Here is an 18127-nt window from a genome sequence, read left to right on the forward strand (position 1 = left end):
AATAAAATCGATATTTCCCTTCAAAACTAGGTAGTTATGGGTTTTGTTCTATTTTTATCGTCTTCTTTTATAATTTTTCTTCACCAACGTTCATAATAATGTAATGTCCATCCTTTTCTCAACTTCTCTCTCCCTCTCTTTTTTCCCAGGCCTCCCGTTAACCAGGTCAACTCCCATTGGCCACAGCTTAACAAGCGACCTTATTGGTCAAAAACTTAAACTTAAATGTAAACCAACCTATTCACTTATACATTAACGAAATATTTCTTCAAAAGAAATGCATTAACAACATTACAATTCAGGAGCAATTAAATCACCTTTAAAATATAATGKCATTTAATTATAACAAATAAACTCAATACTTGGTTCTAACAAGAATAAACTCAATACTTGGTTCTAACAAGGGTATTACATTAGAACAATGTGGACTGCAAACAGGTTAAATATTTAGCAAAGATGGGATAAGCCTACATTTATTTTGTTTTTTTTCTGTAAGCTGTTTAACAAATTATAATGGACTAACATTGGAATCGGAGTTGATTCCAAAGCAAAACATAAAAGACCGTAAATACACAACTTGAAACAACAGCATATTTAGCCATGGAGCATGTCCTGATTGGCCAGTGAGGGGCCAAGCTTCAACACACCCATAACTTGTTAATTCATCAAAACCCAGCCCTTTCGCTCCACTGCCAGCAACTGTGCCGATAACTGTGCTTTTGAAAAGAGCAAACATATTTCTGACACACCTGCTCAGCGCTTAGATTGACAGGTTTGTTGGTAGGTTTGTTAAAATAGAGCCCTCATAACAGGCTTCCTGAGTGGCACAGTGGTCTAAGGCACTGCATCACAGTGCTAGCTGTGCCATTAGATATTCTGGGTTCGAGTCCAGGCTCTGTCGCAGCTGTCTGCGACTGGGAGACCCATGGGGCAGAGCACATTTGGCCCAGCGTCGGCCAGGTTAGGGGAAGGTTTGGCCGGCAGGGATGTCCTTGTCCATTCGCACACCAGTGACTCCTGCGGCGTGCCGGGTGCAGTGCATGCTGACACGGTCACCAGGTGCATGGTGTTTCCTCTGACACATTGGTGGCTTCCGGGTTAAGTGGGCATTGTGTCAAGAAGCAGTGCGGCTTGGTTTGGGTTGTGGATGCACGGCACTTGACTTTTGCCTCTCCTGAGTCCGTACAGGAGTTGCAGGTGATGAGACAAGTATGTAACTACCAATTGGATACGATGAAAACGGGGTAAAAAAAATGGAACCCTCATTGTACATCATGTCTGGTTTTGGGGTGGGGCTCTGTTAGAGCATGGGGGGGGGGTTGATTTGATAGGGGATCCGTGTGTGTTCCGTCTGTTATTTGTATAATCATAAAAAATGCCACATTTATATAATAGTGGAATAGCTCTGTGGTAATGTTGCTCTGTGATATAATTGCTAAAGACTATTAGGTTAGATACAATTTAGATACATTTTTGCATCGCAATAAGAAAATAATGGTTCGCTGAGGCATTGGTTTAGGTTCAAAACCAATTCATAAGTATTGCTTTAGTGAACATAACAGATGTTGTGTAGCCCTGTTGGGATATAATAAGTGAACCCGTTCTGTGTAACTTAATTACAGACTGATTCTAGACTTCTTTAAAAAAAAGTATTTATGAAAAATACTTTGTACTGATATATATATTTACAGTTGAAGTCGGAGTACACTTAGGTCGGAGTCATTAAAACTTGTTTTTCAATCACTCCACAAATTTCTTGTTAACAAACTATAGTTTTGGCAAGTCGGTTAGGAAATCTACTTCATGCATGACACAAGTAATTTTTCCAACAATTGTTTACAGACAGATTTTTTCACATATAATTCAATGTATCACAATTCCAGTGGGTCAGAAGTTTACATACACTAAGTTGACTGTGCCTTTAAACAGCMTGGAAAATTCCAGAAAATGATGTCATGGCTTTAGAAGCTTCTGATAAGCTAATTGACAACAATTGAGTCAATTGGAGGTGTACCTGTGGATGTATTTCAAGTCCAACCTTCACACTCAGTGGCTCTTTGCTTGACATGGAAAAATCTAAATTAATCAGCCAAGACCTCAGAAAAAAAATTGTAGACCTCCACAAGTCTGGTTCATCCTTGGGAGCAATTTCCAAACGCCTGAAGGTACCACGTTCATCTGTACAAACAATAGTACGCAAGTATAAACACRATGGAACCACGCAGCCGTCATGCCGCTCAGGAAGGAGACGCATTCTGTCTCCTAGAGATGAACGTACTTTGGTGCAAAAAGTGCAAATTTAATTTCCAGGAACAAACAGCAACAGACCTGCTGATGATGTGTGAGGAAACAGGTTACAAAAGTATCTATATCCACAGTAAAAGTCCATATTCGACCACATAAACCTGAAAGGGCACTCAGAAGTAAGAGCCACTGCTCCAAAACCGCCAAAAAAAAGCCAGACTATGGTTTGCCAACTGCACATTGGGACAAAGATCGTTACTTTTTTGGAAAAAATTCCTTCTTGGTCTGATGCAACAAAAAATAAGAAACTGTTTGCCAAATGGACCATCGTTTAATGTTTGGAGGAAAAAATGGGAAGGCTTGCAAGCCAAAGAACACCCATCCCAACCTGTGAAGCACAGGGGATTGGCAGCATCATTTGTCGGGGTGCCTTTGCTGTTTGGACGGACTGAAGACTTCACCAAATAGATGCTATCATGAGGAAAGAGAAAATTATGCGAATATATTGAAGGCAACCTCAAGACAGTCAGGAAGGTAAAGCTTGTGCCAATGGGGTCTTCCAAATGGATCAATCACCCCAAGCATACTTCCAAATGTTTGGCAAAATGCCTAAGGACAAAGTCAAGTATTGGAGTTGGCCATCACAAAGCCGGACGTCAATCCTATAGAAAATTTGTAGGCAGAACTGAAAAAGAGTGTGCGAGCAAGGAGGCTTACAAATCTGACTCAGTTACACCAGCTCTGTCATGAGGAATGGGCCAAAATTCACCCAACATATTGTGGGAAGCTTGTGGAAGGCTACCTGAAACGTTTGACCCAAGTTAAACAATTTAAAGGGAATGCTACCAAATACTTATTGAGTGTATGTAAAATTCTGACCCACTGGGAATGTGATGAAAGAAATAAAAGCTGAAATAAATCATTCTCTACTATTATTCTGAGTGGTGATCCTAACTAAGACAGGGAATTTTTACTAGGATTAAATGTCACGAATTGTGAAGAACTGAGCTTCTGTTAGGCAGAGCAACAGGGGAACCCAAGAGCAGACTCAGATGAAGAAATAGGGATGAATGAACCAAAATATTTATTGTTACACAGAGAGATATGGAGTGCAGATCCGGGGAAGCTTGGTTGAGTTGCAGACAAAACAGATGTGGAGACTGACGTTGGAMTTAGCTAGGGTAGAACAGGGTAAACAGGTCCTGAGGGGAAGCCAAGGTAGTGGGGGTGAATAATCCCGAGCCAGATAGTTGGYTGATTTGGAACGGGAGACAGGAGCCAGACAATGCGGATAGTGAGAGAAATGAGTTCGTCAAGTCCATCAGGCTCCTCTCTGGACACCAACTCGTCTTTGAGGGTCTCAGTGAGTGCGTTCCGGAATGCTCCATGAAGGGCCTCGTCATTCCAGCCGCTATCTGCGGCGAGGGTGCGGAGCTCACAAGCCATTTCAGCCACACTCTGGGAGCCTTGACGAAGGGACAGAAGTCGTTTAGCGGCATCCTTTCCACAGACCGGGTGGTCGAAGACCTTCATCTCATCTGTGAATCTACCGTAGGAGAAGCAAATAGGTGACTGTCTCTCCCACACCGCAGCGGCTSAGGAAAGCGCTACTCCAAAAAGGCAGCCAATCAAAAAATTAATCTTGGCTCGTTCACTAGTATAAGTGTAGGGCTGGTGCTCAAATACTAGTTACCATTGCACAATAAAGGCTCTGCAAGCACCAAGATTACCATCATAGRGCTCAGGAGTTGGAACAAAAGGCTCCCGGGGCGGAGAAGAGGGACTTGAGACTGGTTGTGAACTCCGGGCGGAGGTTCGGGCCTCTAGGTCAGACAGGCTCCTTGAAAACTCCTTGATGTTCTCCAGTAGGGGTTTCAGGGCTTGGTCATATTGCTCAAGAAGGGTGCCTTGACCAACAAGAGTTTGGTGAAGAGCAGTGGAGTCTGCTGMGTTCATCTCTTGGCCAGATCGTACTGTTAAGCGGAGCGACACAGGGGAACCCAATAGCAGACTCAGATGAGGAAACAGGGATTAATGAACCAAAATATTTATTGTTACACAGGGAAATATGGAGTGCAGAGTCGGGGAAGCTTGAATGAGTTGCAGAAAAAACAGATGTGGAGACGGAGGTTGGAGTTAGCTGAGTAGAACAAGGTAAACAGGTCCTGAGGGGAATCCAAGGTAGTGGTGGTGAGTAATCCAAAGCTAGGTAGTTGGGTGATGTGATGTGGAACGGGAGACAGGAGCCAGAGAGTTAAACTGCAATGAGAGGATAAGCGGTGTCAGGCAGAGTAACAGGATCTTGAATAATCATAAAAGGTTAGAATCATGAACTGACTGAGCAGAGATTACGATCTGGCAAGTGGAAGTGGCAGGACTGAGTATTTGTAGAGGTCTTGATTATGGGACAAGTTGCAGCTGGTAGGGATCTGCTCTGACTCCAGCACACCTGTCTCCAACCACACAATCACACAGAGAGGGAGAGGGGGAGAGAGAGAGAGTGTACAGGGGGAATAACTGCAGGTCAAGAAGACACCTGATGAACACCAGAGGGCGTAGCAGGAGCAGATGTGACAGCTTCCATGTATTTGGCTAAGGTGTATGTAAACTTCCGACTTCAACTCTTTATACAGTACCAGTCAAAGTTTGCACACCTACTAGTTTTTCTTTATTTTTAAAATTTTCTACATTGTAGAATAATGGTGAAGACATCAAAACTATGAAATAACACATATGGAATCATGTAGTAACCAAAAAAGTGGTAATCGAATTAAAATATATTTTATATTTGAGATTCTTCAAAGTAGCCACCATTAGCCTTGATGACAGCTTTGCACACTCTAGGCATTTTGTCATCCAGCTTCACCTGGAATGCTTTTCCAACAGTCTTGAAGGAGTTTCCACATATGCTGAGCACTCGTTGGTTGCTTTTCCTTCACTCTGTGGTCCAATTCATCCCAAACCATCTCAATTGGGTTGAGGTCGGGTGATTGAGGAGGACAGGTTATCTGATGCAGCACTCCATCTCTTTCCTTCTTGGTCCCAAATAGCCCTTAACACAGCCTGGAGGTGGTTTTGGGTCATTGTCCTAAGGGCAACCAGATGGGATGGCATATCGCTGCAGAATGATGTGGTAGCCATGCTGGTTAGTGTGCCTTGAATTCTAAATAAATCACTGACAGTGTCACCAGCAAAGCACCCCCACATCATCACACCTCCTCCTCCATGCTTCACGGTGGGAAACAAATATGCAGAGATCATCATTCACCTACTCGACATGATTCCATAGAGGCGGCAGGTAGCCTAGTGGTTAGAGCATTGGGCCAGATAAGAGTATGAGATCAAATCCCCAAACTGACAAGGTAAAAATCTGTCGTTTTGAAAGGAGTTCACTTCTTATGGCTGAGGGCGCTATTGAGTAGCTTGGATGAAAAGGTGCTCAGAGTTAGAGTAAACTGCTGCTCTCAGTCCCAGTTGCTAATATATGCATATTATAAGAAGATTTGGATAGAAAACACTCTGAAGTTTTAAAACTGTTTGAGTGATGTCTGTGAGTATAACAGAACTCATATGGCAGGCAAAAACCTGAGACAAAAATCCAACCAGGTAGTGGGAAATATCTTTTCAACTCATCGCCTGTCGAATACACAGTGGGATATGGGTCATTTTGACTTAAAGGCTTCCACTAGATTCAACAGTTTTTAGAACTTGGCTGATGCTTCTACTGTGAAGTGGGGGCAATGAGAGGGGATTGAGTAAGGTCAACGCATGACCTGAACATGCGCTGACCATGTGCATTCATGTGAGAGCGAGCTCTGTTCCATCGCATTTCTGAAGACAAAGGAATTCTTCGGTTGGAAATTATTGAAGATTTTATGTTAAAAACATCCTAAAGATTGATTCAAATACATCGTCTGACATGTTTTTACTGACTGTAAAAAACGTTTTGATATTTCGTCTGCTTTTAGTGAACGCGCTTCGTGACTTTGGATTTGTTTACCAAACGCTCTAACAAAAGTAGCTATTTGGACAAAAATATGGACATTACCGAAACATATCAAACATTTATTGTAGAACTGGGATTCCTCGGAGTGCATTCTGATGAAGATCATCAAAGGTAAGTGAATATTTATCATGTTATTTCTGACTTCTGTTGACTGCACAATATGGCGGATATATTTTTGTCTTGATTGGGCTCTGAGCGCCGACCTCAGATTATTGCATGGTTTGCTTTTTCCGAAAAGCTTTTTGAAATCTGACACAGCGGGTGCATTAAGGAGAAGTGGATTTAAACTTCCATGTATAACACTTGATCTTTGATCAACGTTTATTATGAGTATTTCTGGAAATTGATGTGGATCTCTGCAAAATCACCGGATGTTTTTGGAACTACTGAACATACTCCGCAATGTTACTGAGATTTTTTTATATAAATATGAACTTTACCGAACAAAACATACATGTATTGTGTAACATGAAGTCCTATGAGTGTCATCTGATGAAGATCATCAATGGTTAGTGATTAATTTTATCTATATTTCTGTTTTTTGTGACTCCAGTCTTTGGCTGGAAAAATGGCTGTGTTTTTCTGTGATTTGGCGGTGACCTAACATAATCGTTTGTGGTGCTTTCGCTGTAAAGCCTTTTTGAAATCAGTCACTGTGGTGGGATTAACAACAAGATTACCTTTAAAATGGTATAAGATACTTGTATGTTTGAGGAATTGTAATTATGAGATTTCTGTTGTTTGAATTTGGCMCCCTGCAATTTCACTGACTGTTGGCATATCGATCCCGTTAACGGGATTGCAGCCATAAGAAGTTTTAACACACTGTTCCACGGTAGGCTSTACAGTGTGTAAATATGAATTTGTTCTTAATTGACTTGCCTAGTTAAATAAAGGCTACACACTAGAGGTCGACCGATTATGATTTTTCGATACCGATTATTGGAGGACCAAATAAAGCCGATACCGATTAATCGGCCAATTTTTATATATATATTTGTAATAATGACAATTACAACAATACTGAATAAACAATGAACAATTTTATTTTAACTTAATATAATACATCAATAAAATCAATTTAGTCTCAAATAAATAATGAAGCATTATGAGGAGCTAGCACGGCAGAGCGGCTGGAAGCCCGAGAGGCAGCCCAAAAWATTTATTGGGGGGAGGGACACGGGGAGCAGTGCGGGGAGCAGGTGCGGGGAGTGCGGGAAYCAGGAACAGGGCGTACAGGGTTCTGGAGACGCACAGGAAGCCTGGTGCGTGGTGTTGGCACTGGTGGTACTGGGCTGAGGACACGCACCTCAAGGCGAGTGCGGGGTGCTGGAACTGGAGGCCTGGTACATGGCACCGGCATGGTGCGTGGGGCTGCCACAGGAGAGCTAGTACGTGGGGCTGCCACAGGAGAGCTGGTGCGCTGAGCTGGCACAGGACGTGCAGGGCTAGATGTCGTGCCTCATGCACCAAACCAGCACCTCCCTCATAACTCTCTCCTCCAATCTCCCCATTAACTCCTTTACTGTCTCTGCTTCGCTCACCTCCAATACCGCCCTGACCGGCTCTGGTTCCATCCTTGGCTCCTTARGGTAAGCAGGGGGAGTTGGCTCAGGTCTGACTCCTGACTCTGCAACACCCCCCGTGTGCCCCCYCCCAAMAAATTTTTGGGGCTGCCTCTCGGGCTTCCAGCCGCTCTGCTGTGCTAGCTCCTCATAATGCCGCCTCTCTGCTTTTGCTGCCTCCAGCTCTGCTTTGGGGCGGCGATATTCCCCTGGCTCTGCCCAGGGTCCTTTGCCGTCCAACTCGTCCTCCCATGTCCATTCCTCCTTCTCGCGCTGCTCCTGCTGCCACTTAACACGCTGCTTGGTCCTTTTTTGGTGGGTGGTTCTGTAACGGTTTTCTTCTGTGGAAGAAGTAGAGGACCAAAGCGCAGCGTGATTAGTGTTCATTATGTTTAATAAAAGACAATAAACTGAACACTTCCAAAATACAAAACAAACAAACGTGAAAACCGAAACAGTTCTATCTGGTGCAGACACACAAAGACTGAAGACAACCACCCACCCACCAAACCCAATACAAAACAGGCTACCTAAATATGGTTCCCAATCAGAGACAATGACTAATACCTGCCTCTGATTGAGAACCATATCAGGCCAAACACAGAAACGGGAAAACTAGACACACAACATAGAATGCCCACTCAGCTCACGTCCTGACCAACACTAAAACAAAGAAAACACAAAAGAACTATGCTCAGAACGTGACATACCCTGACTCTGCGCGCAATGAACGCAAGAGAAGTGACACAATTTCACTAGTTTAATATTGCCTGCTAATATGAATTTCTTTTAACTAAATATGCAGGTTTAAAAATATATACTTCTGTGTATAGATTTTAAGAAAGGCATTGATTGTGCCTTTTTCGCAAATGCGCTTTTGTTAAATCATCCCCCGTTTGGCGAAGTTGGCTGTCTTTGTTAGGAAGAAATGGTCTTCACACAGTTCACAACGAGCCAGGTGGCCCAAACTGCTGCATATACCCTGACTCTGTTGCACAGAACCCAAGAGAAGTGACATAATTGCCCAAGTTAAAAMAAATTCATGTTAGCAGGCAATATTAACTAAATGTGCAGGTTTAAAAATATATACTTGTGTATTGATTTTAAGAAAGGCGTTGATGTTTATGGTTAGGTACACATTGGTGCTTTTTTCGCGAATGCGCTTGTTAAATCACCCGTCTGGCGAAGTAGGCTGTGATTCAATGATAAATTAACAGGCACCGCATTGATTATATGCAACGCAGGACAAGCTAGATAAACTAGTAATATCATCAACCATGTGTAGTTAACTAGTGATTATGTTAAGATTGATTGTTTTTTATAAGATACGTTTAATGCTAGCTAGCACCTTACCTCGTCTCCTTGCTGCACTCGCATAACAGGTAGTCAGCCTGCCACGCAGTCTCCTCGTGGAGTGCAATGTAATCAGTCATAATCGGTGTCCAAAAATGCCGATTACCGATTGTTTTGAAAACTTGAAATCCGCACTAATTAATCGGCCATTCCGATGAATCGGTCGACCTCTATTACACACACACATATGTCATATTTCATCGCTTTGATGTCTTCACTATTATTCTACAATGTATAAAATAGTAAAAATAAAGAAAAATGAGTAGGTATGTCCAAACGTTTGACTGGTACTGTATCTATTTTTTTCTTCACATTTTCCAGATGATATATTTTCCTCTTGCTGGGATGATAAAAGTGGAGCATGGATCCACAGGGAAAGTCAATAGAGGGAAATCTTGGGTGTTAACCATGAAGCAACAACTCTAAAGAAAACATGCACGGTGTATGTTTGACAAGACTGGAGCAATGCTGGGTTGAACATGTGGGGATGGTAAAAGTGTACCACCAACACAATAGTCTAGTTACAGACAGTCATGTATAGACCAATACACCTTTGTGGTTTTTTGTCATGGGAAAGATAGCTTAACTTTACTGCTTCTCATAAGCCTACATTGTCTTCATGTTGGTGACCAAATCAAGACTGTTATTTTGAACCCATCCATTTTTTCTTCTCATTTTAGGTACAAAAGCTGAGTTGGTGAGATGTCCGCCGAATCACATGCAGTGCATTGGCTCCAAAAGGTGCATCCACTTTAATAAACTTTGCGATGGAGCGAGAGATTGTGAGGACGGATATGACGAAGGAGTACACTGTCGAGGTGAGTGTGTAGTTGAACGAAACTYTGGTGAATATAACAATTAACTACATTCATCAATCTGACTCCATTATTATGTGAATAAATGCAACAGGCACTGTACATCTATGGAGGATCTAGCCTTACATCACCTCTCYGTATGACTATAATGAACATGTGTCTATTTTGCACCGATATGCAATTATTAAGAGACTAGATACGAAAAGTTAATCCTGGCGACCAATGTTCTAGCATTCATTTATTGTGTCAAGTAGGGATGTCAAGGTGGAACCCAAGCATATACGTGTAYTGTATATATGTGTAGTGTATGTTATATTTACCAATATACCTACTAATTACTCTGAAAAAACGAGGAATGCATTTACTCAATTCAACTAATAGGATTTATTAGTCACAAAATAATTAGCGCTCAAACAATTCCAGTGTACATGAAATACATGATACATTACAAAGTAGATGACTCTCAGCTAAATAAGACTTTTAACGTGGTTACATATATCTTCAGTTCAAAATAATCTCTAAGAGAAAATACTATGTTTGATACACAAAGGAGCTTACTAACAAGTTCTCAAAGTATGAACGAATTCACTGACTTAAAAAAAATAATTCAAGCAGAAACTCACGCCCAACCTGAATTAACATTTCTTTGCACTTTGCTAGTTAAAACAATGTGCAGGAAAACACACCAAGATTCTAATCGAATCAACTAATTTAAAATGATAAGTGCACACCCGTGTCACTCCTCTTTTAACTATCTGCCGTCAGCATAACACAGTGTCCCTGTAACAATAAATCCAAACATGACAATTTATACTGAACAAAACTATAAATGCAACATGTAAGGTCTCGGTCCCATGTTTCATGAGCTGAAATAAAAGATCCCAGAAATAATCCATACACACAAAAAGCTTATTTCTCTTAAATGTTATTTCTCTAATTTGTTTACATCCCTGTTYGTGAGCATTTCTCATTTTCCAAGATAATCCACCTGACAGGTGGGGCATATCAAGAAGCTGATTAAACAGCATGATCATTACACAGGTGCACCTTGTGCTGGGGATAATAAAAGGCCACTCTAAAATATGGAGTTTTGTCACGCAACACATTGCCACAGATGTCTCAAATTTTGAGGGAGCATGCAATTYGCATGCCGACTGCAGGAATATCCACCAGAGCGGTTTCCAGAGAATTTGGCAGTACGTCCAACTGGCCTGACAACCGCAGACCATGTGTAACCATGCCAGCCCAGGACCTCCACATCCGTCTTCTTCACCTGCGGGATCATCTGAGACTGGACAGCTGATGAAACTGTGGGTTTGCACAACCAAAGAACTTCTGCACAAACTTTCAGAAACCGTCTCAGGGAAGCTCATCTGCGTGCTCGTCGTCCTTACCAGGGTCTTGACCTGACTAGTTCGGCATCGTAACCGACTTCGGTGGGCAAGTGTGCACTTCACAGATGAATCCCGGTTCCAACTGCACCGTGTATGGCGTCATGTGATGTCAACGTTGTGAACAGAGTGTCCCATGGTGGCGGTGGGGTTATGGTATGGGAAGTCTACGGACAACGAACACAATTGCATGTCAGCTATGGCAATTTGAATGCACAGAGATCCCGTGACGAGATCCTGAGGCCCATTGACARGCCATTCWCCCGCCGCCATCACCTCATGTTTTAGCATGGTAATGCCCAGCCCAATGTCGCAAGGATCTGTATACAATTCCTGGAAACCTGAAAATGTCCCAGTTCTTCCATGGCCTGCATACTCACCAGACATGTTTGGGATGCTTTGGATCAATGTGTATGACAGCGTGTTCCAGTTCCCGCCAATATCCAGCAACTTCACARAGCCCTTGAAGAGGAGTGGGACAACATTCCTCAGGCCTCAATCAACAGCCCGATCATCGACACCTTAATTGGGGAGGACGGGCTCATAGTAATGGCTGGAACGAAATGTGGAATGGTATCGAACATGGTTTCCATGTGTTTGATACCATTCCATTTACTCCATTTCAGCCATTATTATGAGCCGTCTTCCTCTCAGCAGCCTCCTGTGGAGTCATCATGCTGGGCCTCAGCGCCWGCAAGTCACTAGTCACGAGTATCACCATCTCAAATGTTTCCATGACAATGTTCCCCCTGTGGATAATCTGCATTGTAGAAAACAATCAGAGGAAGCAGAGAAATATGTGGAGAGAGGTGATTAGACCTTAACAAATAACAGCATTGAGTCCATGTAATGGTTACCACCCAAAGGCTTGTCAGGACATGGCAGAGACTCTCAACAAGATGGTCACCATCTGCCTGGCCTGCATGAACTTCTTGTCCATGGTCGTTAGAGACTTGGTGCTCTCCTCATAGAAGGTATCCCGTGTGGCTCAGTTGGTAGAGCATGGCGCTTGCAACGCCAGGGTTGTGGGTTCATTCCCCACGGGGGGGGTTCATTCCCCACGGGGGGACCAGGATGAATGGAAGCAAGTCCCATTGCTTGCGTGCACATGTATGCGCACACACACGCGCACACACACCCATTGCCGAAGCAAGTTCCCCACGGGGGGGACCAGGATGAATATGTATGAACTTTCCAATTTGTAAGTCGCTCTGGATAAGAGCGTCTGCTAAATGACTTAAATGTGAAATGTATCCTCCCACCAGGGTGCAACGTCAGTCTCCAGGAGTACCCTGCCTAGAATGGTCAGCTGTCCCATTGTGGAGTCCTCCATCACCTCCACCAGAAAGTGTGTGACTTAGCTGGACAGGTCAGGCCCCATCATCGGAGTTTGTTTCACAGTTGATGACACACCACTATTTGTGAAGACTTGGAAAGCATTCCAAATAGCAATACAGTGAAAGTACACACATTAACATGGCATCCTACTCCGCAATGTGTGACAAATACAGATTACGAAATAAATGTCTCATGACAGSAATAATAAGTTGTGAATAAAGTTTCACTATCGTTAGTATGAAAACTAGCCAACAAAATTATCCCATCAACTACTTGATTCAAACAGAGGATGAATTAGTTGCCTAATAGTAAACTGGGTGGTGCAGTGGTCAAAAGCCCAGAAAATTGTCAGAGACTCCAGTCACACAAGTTATAGACTGTTTTCTCTGCTACCYCACGGCAAGCGGTACRGGAGTGCCAAGTCTAGGARCAAAAGGCTCCTCAACAGCCTCTAACCCCAAGCCATAAGACTGCTGAACAATTAATAAAATCGCCAACGGGGCAATTTACATTGACCCCCCCATCCCTTTTGTACACTGCTGCTACTCGCTGTTTATTATCTATGCATAGTCACTTCACACCCAGACACTGACTCCGTACCAGTGCCCCCTGTATATAGCCTCGTTATTGTTTTTCTTATTGTGTTACTTTTTCTTATTACTTTATATTTTAGTCTACTTGGTAAATATTTTCTTAACACTTCTTGAACTGCYCTGTTGGTTAAGGGCTTGTAAAGTAAGCATTTCATGGTGAAGTCTACACTTGTTGTATTCGGCGCATGTGACAAATAAAGTTTGATTTGATTTGACRACAGTGCTGAGTCGCCACTACAGTCTGGGGATCGATCCTCATAGGACGGCACACAATTGGKCCAGGGCCATCCGCGGTAGCGGAGGGTTTGYCCGATGGGGATTTCCTTGGCTCATCAGGCTCTGGCGTCTCCTTGTGACAAGGCCGGTGGCCTGCGGGCTGACTCCGGTCGTCAGTCAAACGGTGTTTCCTCCGACACATTGGTGCAGCTGACATCTGGGTTAAGCGAGCAGTGTGATAACAAGTAGGRGGCCAGGCGGGTCATGTTTCGCAGGATGTGTGACTCGACCTTCGCCTCTACCGAGCCCATTGAGGAGTTGCAGAAATGAGCCAAGGGATCTAATTTGGGGAGGAAACGGGGTATACTTGTGGCCATACCACCATGAACATGGCTGTTCAGGATCAGGCCTGGTTAGTACTGTGACAGGAGACCCCCTGGAAATAGCAGGTGCTGTAAGCTCAAAAAAACATTTAAATAATTTAAAAAAAGTTAACTGGTGATTTAATTAGGTGATGATTGGGGAAATAACTTTTCATCTGTTCGTGTGCACACATTTTTTTCTTGAGGCAATTTGAAGTTCCTTAACCTGAAGTCTACGCCCCTTTGTCTGTGATTGGTCAATAGTACCACTCCTAGTAGCAGTGGGAACAAGTGTTTTCATGCAAAAAAATTTCACTTGAGAAATACTGCACCAAACATCTTAGCTATAAAATTGCGCAACTCCTCTGCAAAAACTTCAAAATGAACGACAGATTTCTTGATCTACTCTACACGACCAGAAGTATGTGGACACCTGCTTGTCGAACATCTCATTCCAAAATCCTGGGCATTTATATGGAGTTGGTCCCCACTTTGCTGCTATAACAGCCTCCCCTCTTCTGGGAAACCTTTCCACTGGATGTTGGAACATTGCTYCAGGGACTTGCTTCCATTCAGCCACAAGAGCATTAGTAAGGTCAGGCACTGATGTTGGGCGATTAGGCCTGGCTCGCAGTCGGCGTTCCAGTTCATCCCAAAGGTGATCGATGGGGTTGAGGTCAGGGCTCTGTGCAGGCCAGTCAAGTTCTTCTAGACCGATCTCGACAAACCATTTCTGTATGGACCTCGCTTTGTTCACGGGGGCATTGTCATGCTGAAACAGGAAAGGGCCTTCCCCAAACTGTTACCACAAAGTTGGAAGCAGAGAATCGTCTAGAATGTCATTGTATGTTGTAGATTTACCTTCACTGGAACTAAGGGGCCTAGCCAGAACCATGAAAAACATTATTTCTCCTCCAGCAAACTTTACAGTTGGCACTATGCATTCGGGCAGGTAGTGTTCTCCTGGCATCCYCCAAACCCAGATTCGTCCGTCTCACTGCCAGATGGTGAAGCATGATTCATCACTCTAGAGCAGTGGTTCCCAAACTTTTTATAGTCCCATACCCCTTCAAACATTCAARCCCCTCTAGCACCAGGGTCAGTGCACTCTGTTTTTTGCCATCATTGTAAGCCTGCCACACACACACTATACGATAAATGTATTAAACATAAGAATGAGTGTGAGTTTTTGTCACGACCCGGCTCGTGGGAAGTGACAGAGAGCTCTTATAGGACCAGGGCACAAATAAAAATATTATAATAATCAATAATTTGCTCTTTATTTAGCCATCTTACATATAAAACTTTATTTGTTCATTGAAAATTGTGAATAACTCACCACAGGTTAATGAGAAGGGTGTGCTTGAAAGGATGCACATACCTCTGCAATGTTGGGTTGAATTGGAGAGAGTCTCAGTCCACACACAATATATGCCTGTATTTATTTTTCATGCTAGGGGGCCGAGAATCCACTCTCACATCGGTACGTGGTTGCAAAGGGCATCAGTATCTTAACAGCGCGATTTGCCAAGGCAGTATACTCTGAGCGCAGCCCTATCCAGAAATCTGGCAGTGGCTTCTGATTAAATAACATTTTCACAGAACCACTTGTTGCAATTTCAATGAGGCTGTCTTGTTCAGATATCAGTAAGTGGACTGGAGGCAGGGCATGAAAGGGATAAGGAATCCAAATGTTTGTGTCATCCGTTTCGGGAAAGTACCTGCGTAATTGCGCACCCAACTCACTCAGGTGCTTCGATATATATCACATTTGACATTGTCCCTAAGCTTGAGTTCATTTGCACACAAAAAATCATACAAWGATGGAAAGACCTCTGTGTTGTCCAGAGAAGAGCTCCAACTTCTTAATCATAGCCTCAGTTTTGTCCCATACATTGAATATAGTTGCGGAGAGTCCCTGTAATCCGAGATTCAGATCATTCAGGCAAGAAAAAACATCACCCAGATAGGCCAGTCGTGTGAGAAACTCGTCATCATGCAAGCGGTATGAGAAGTGAAAATTATGGTCAGTAAAGAAAACTTTAAGCTCGTCTCTCAATAAAWAAAAAAATGTCAATACTTTGCCCCTTGATAACCAGTGCACTTCTGTATGTTGTAAAGGCGTTACATGGTTGCTTGCCCATATCATTGCATAGTGCAGAAAATACACAAGAGTTAAGGGGCCTTGCTTTAACAAAGTTAACCATTTTCACTGTGGTGTCCAAAACGTCTTTCAAGCTGTCAGGCATTCCTTTGGCAGCAAGAGCCTCTCGGTGGATGCTGCAGTGTACCCAAGTGGCGTCGGGAGCAACTGCTTGCACGTGCGTTACCACTCCACTATGTCTCCCTGTCATGGCTTTTGCTCCACCAGTACAGATACCAACACATCTTGACCACCAAAGTCCATTTAATGTCACAAAGCTGTCCAGTAATTTTAAGAAATCCTCTCCTGTTGTCCTGGTTTCCAGTGGTTTGCAGAAGAGAATGTCTTCCTTAATTGACCCCCCATAAACGTAATGGACATATACCAGGAGCTGTGCCAGGCCCGCCACGTCTGTTGACGCCACGTCTGTTGACACATCCAGCTGTCACTGGCTTGTATGCGAAGCAATAATTGTTTCAAAACATCCCCTGCCATGTCACTGATGTGTCGTGAAACGGTGTTGTTTGATGAAGGAATTSTCTGTATAGTTTTTTTTGGCCTTTTCCCCCAGCATTGTCCCAGCTATATCCACGGCAGCAGGAGGAATTAAGTCCTCTACAATAGTATGGGGCTTGCCTGTCCTAGCCACTCGGTAGCTCACCATATAAGACYCTTCGAGCCCCTTCTTAAAGATGGTATCTGTTGCTTTTATACATGTCTTACTACTCGAAAGTCATCTTAATCCTCGCTCAAAAAACTCCCGTGCCTTAATTTTTCGAATTGTCATGTTTTGTTTCTGAATGTCTGCGCAAGAGTGAAGGTTTCATCGAGTTGTGAGATAGTACTTTTGCACATGTAACACACCGTGGCTGAGGAAAGGCACTACTCGCATCTTATTTGCTCCTCTTCGATGGTCCAACGTCCCTGTCTGTTGTTTGGTTCTTTCCCGGGTAAGGAGGCAGTAGCTCTTCGGCTGCATCAGATTCACAACTGTCAGTGTCCATGCTAGCTGGGCTAACAACAAATGTAGAATTACTGATGCTAGCGTTGGATGTGCTCGTGGAAGCAGAACAACTTGTGTCATCGACAGGTGTAGGTGCAGTACTGCTGGTAGTACCAGTACTACCAGTAGAGCTGGTATGTGTCTCTATGGACGCGGGCCTTACTTTTTTTTTAACCATTTATCTATTTCAGAGCAAACGTTTGGCTACATATGGACCTTTAGTTGAATTCCTGCAAGAGAGTAGCGGTTAATGTGATTGGATGTCAATTATTTGGCTTGGCTACCTGTATTGGACATTGTGTTGTTATTTCGCTATATGGTTTAATTTTATTTTTGGCAGTGAAACGAGGCTACTCAGGCAAGAAAAAAACCTCACCCAAATGTATAGCCCCGTTGGAAAATATAAATGGACCGTTTGAAAATGTGAAACATATTTCTTATGGGAATTACATTTTTATTTGGCGTACCCCTGATGGCATTGCGCGTACCCCTGGGGAGAATACCTGTCCTAGAGGAACCACTCCTTTAGAGAGCCAGAATTCCCTTTCATGTTGTATTTAATTGTCTGTGGCGTCTTACTTTAGACTGTAACCCAATAGCTGCAGTCCAGGATGAATAAGCATTTAGTACACTAATGTTATGGTTGTACATCGTTTTGAATATATTGTGTTATTACATTGCTATTTCAATCTAGAAACTTAATAACCCATTGTAAACAACAGCTTCACAACCCAAATGTATATATGAAATTTGAAGATGCTGTTTGTGTAAGACATTGCATTACCACCACAATAATAGTGGAAATCACTGAATGTAGTCTTGTAGTATAATGGCAAACAAAACAATATCTCTTTGGTTTGCAAAATAACACATAATACTGTCGACTAAGTCAGGTTACGAAAGCTATATTTCCTCCCTTTGCAACCTGCACTGTACAGAAACGTCCGGTTCTTTTTACGGTAACTTACTGGCAGCCAGTTTGGAAATAACTGCTCTAGAGTATGCATTTCCACTGCTCCAAAGTCCAATGGCGGCGAGATTTACACTACCTCAGCCGACACTTGGCATTGCGCATGATGATCTTAGGCTTGTGTGTGG

At 43.1% G+C, this 18127-nt stretch overlaps 1 protein-coding gene across 1 annotated transcript in view; it reads left to right on the forward strand.

Annotated features, from left to right (window-relative positions):
* The window catches only part of LOC111953345 (low-density lipoprotein receptor-related protein 1B-like), a 232446-nt gene that overhangs the window by 59084 nt on the left and 155235 nt on the right, over positions 1 to 18127 (forward strand). Inside the window, 1 exon segment of the mRNA XM_070435534.1 lies at positions 9849 to 9986. Coding sequence (XP_070291635.1) covers positions 9849 to 9986 — 138 coding nt within the window.

Source organism: Salvelinus sp. IW2-2015, linkage group LG27 (genome assembly GCF_002910315.2).
Source record: "Salvelinus sp. IW2-2015 linkage group LG27, ASM291031v2, whole genome shotgun sequence".
NCBI classification, from domain to species: domain Eukaryota; kingdom Metazoa; phylum Chordata; class Actinopteri; order Salmoniformes; family Salmonidae; genus Salvelinus; species Salvelinus sp. IW2-2015.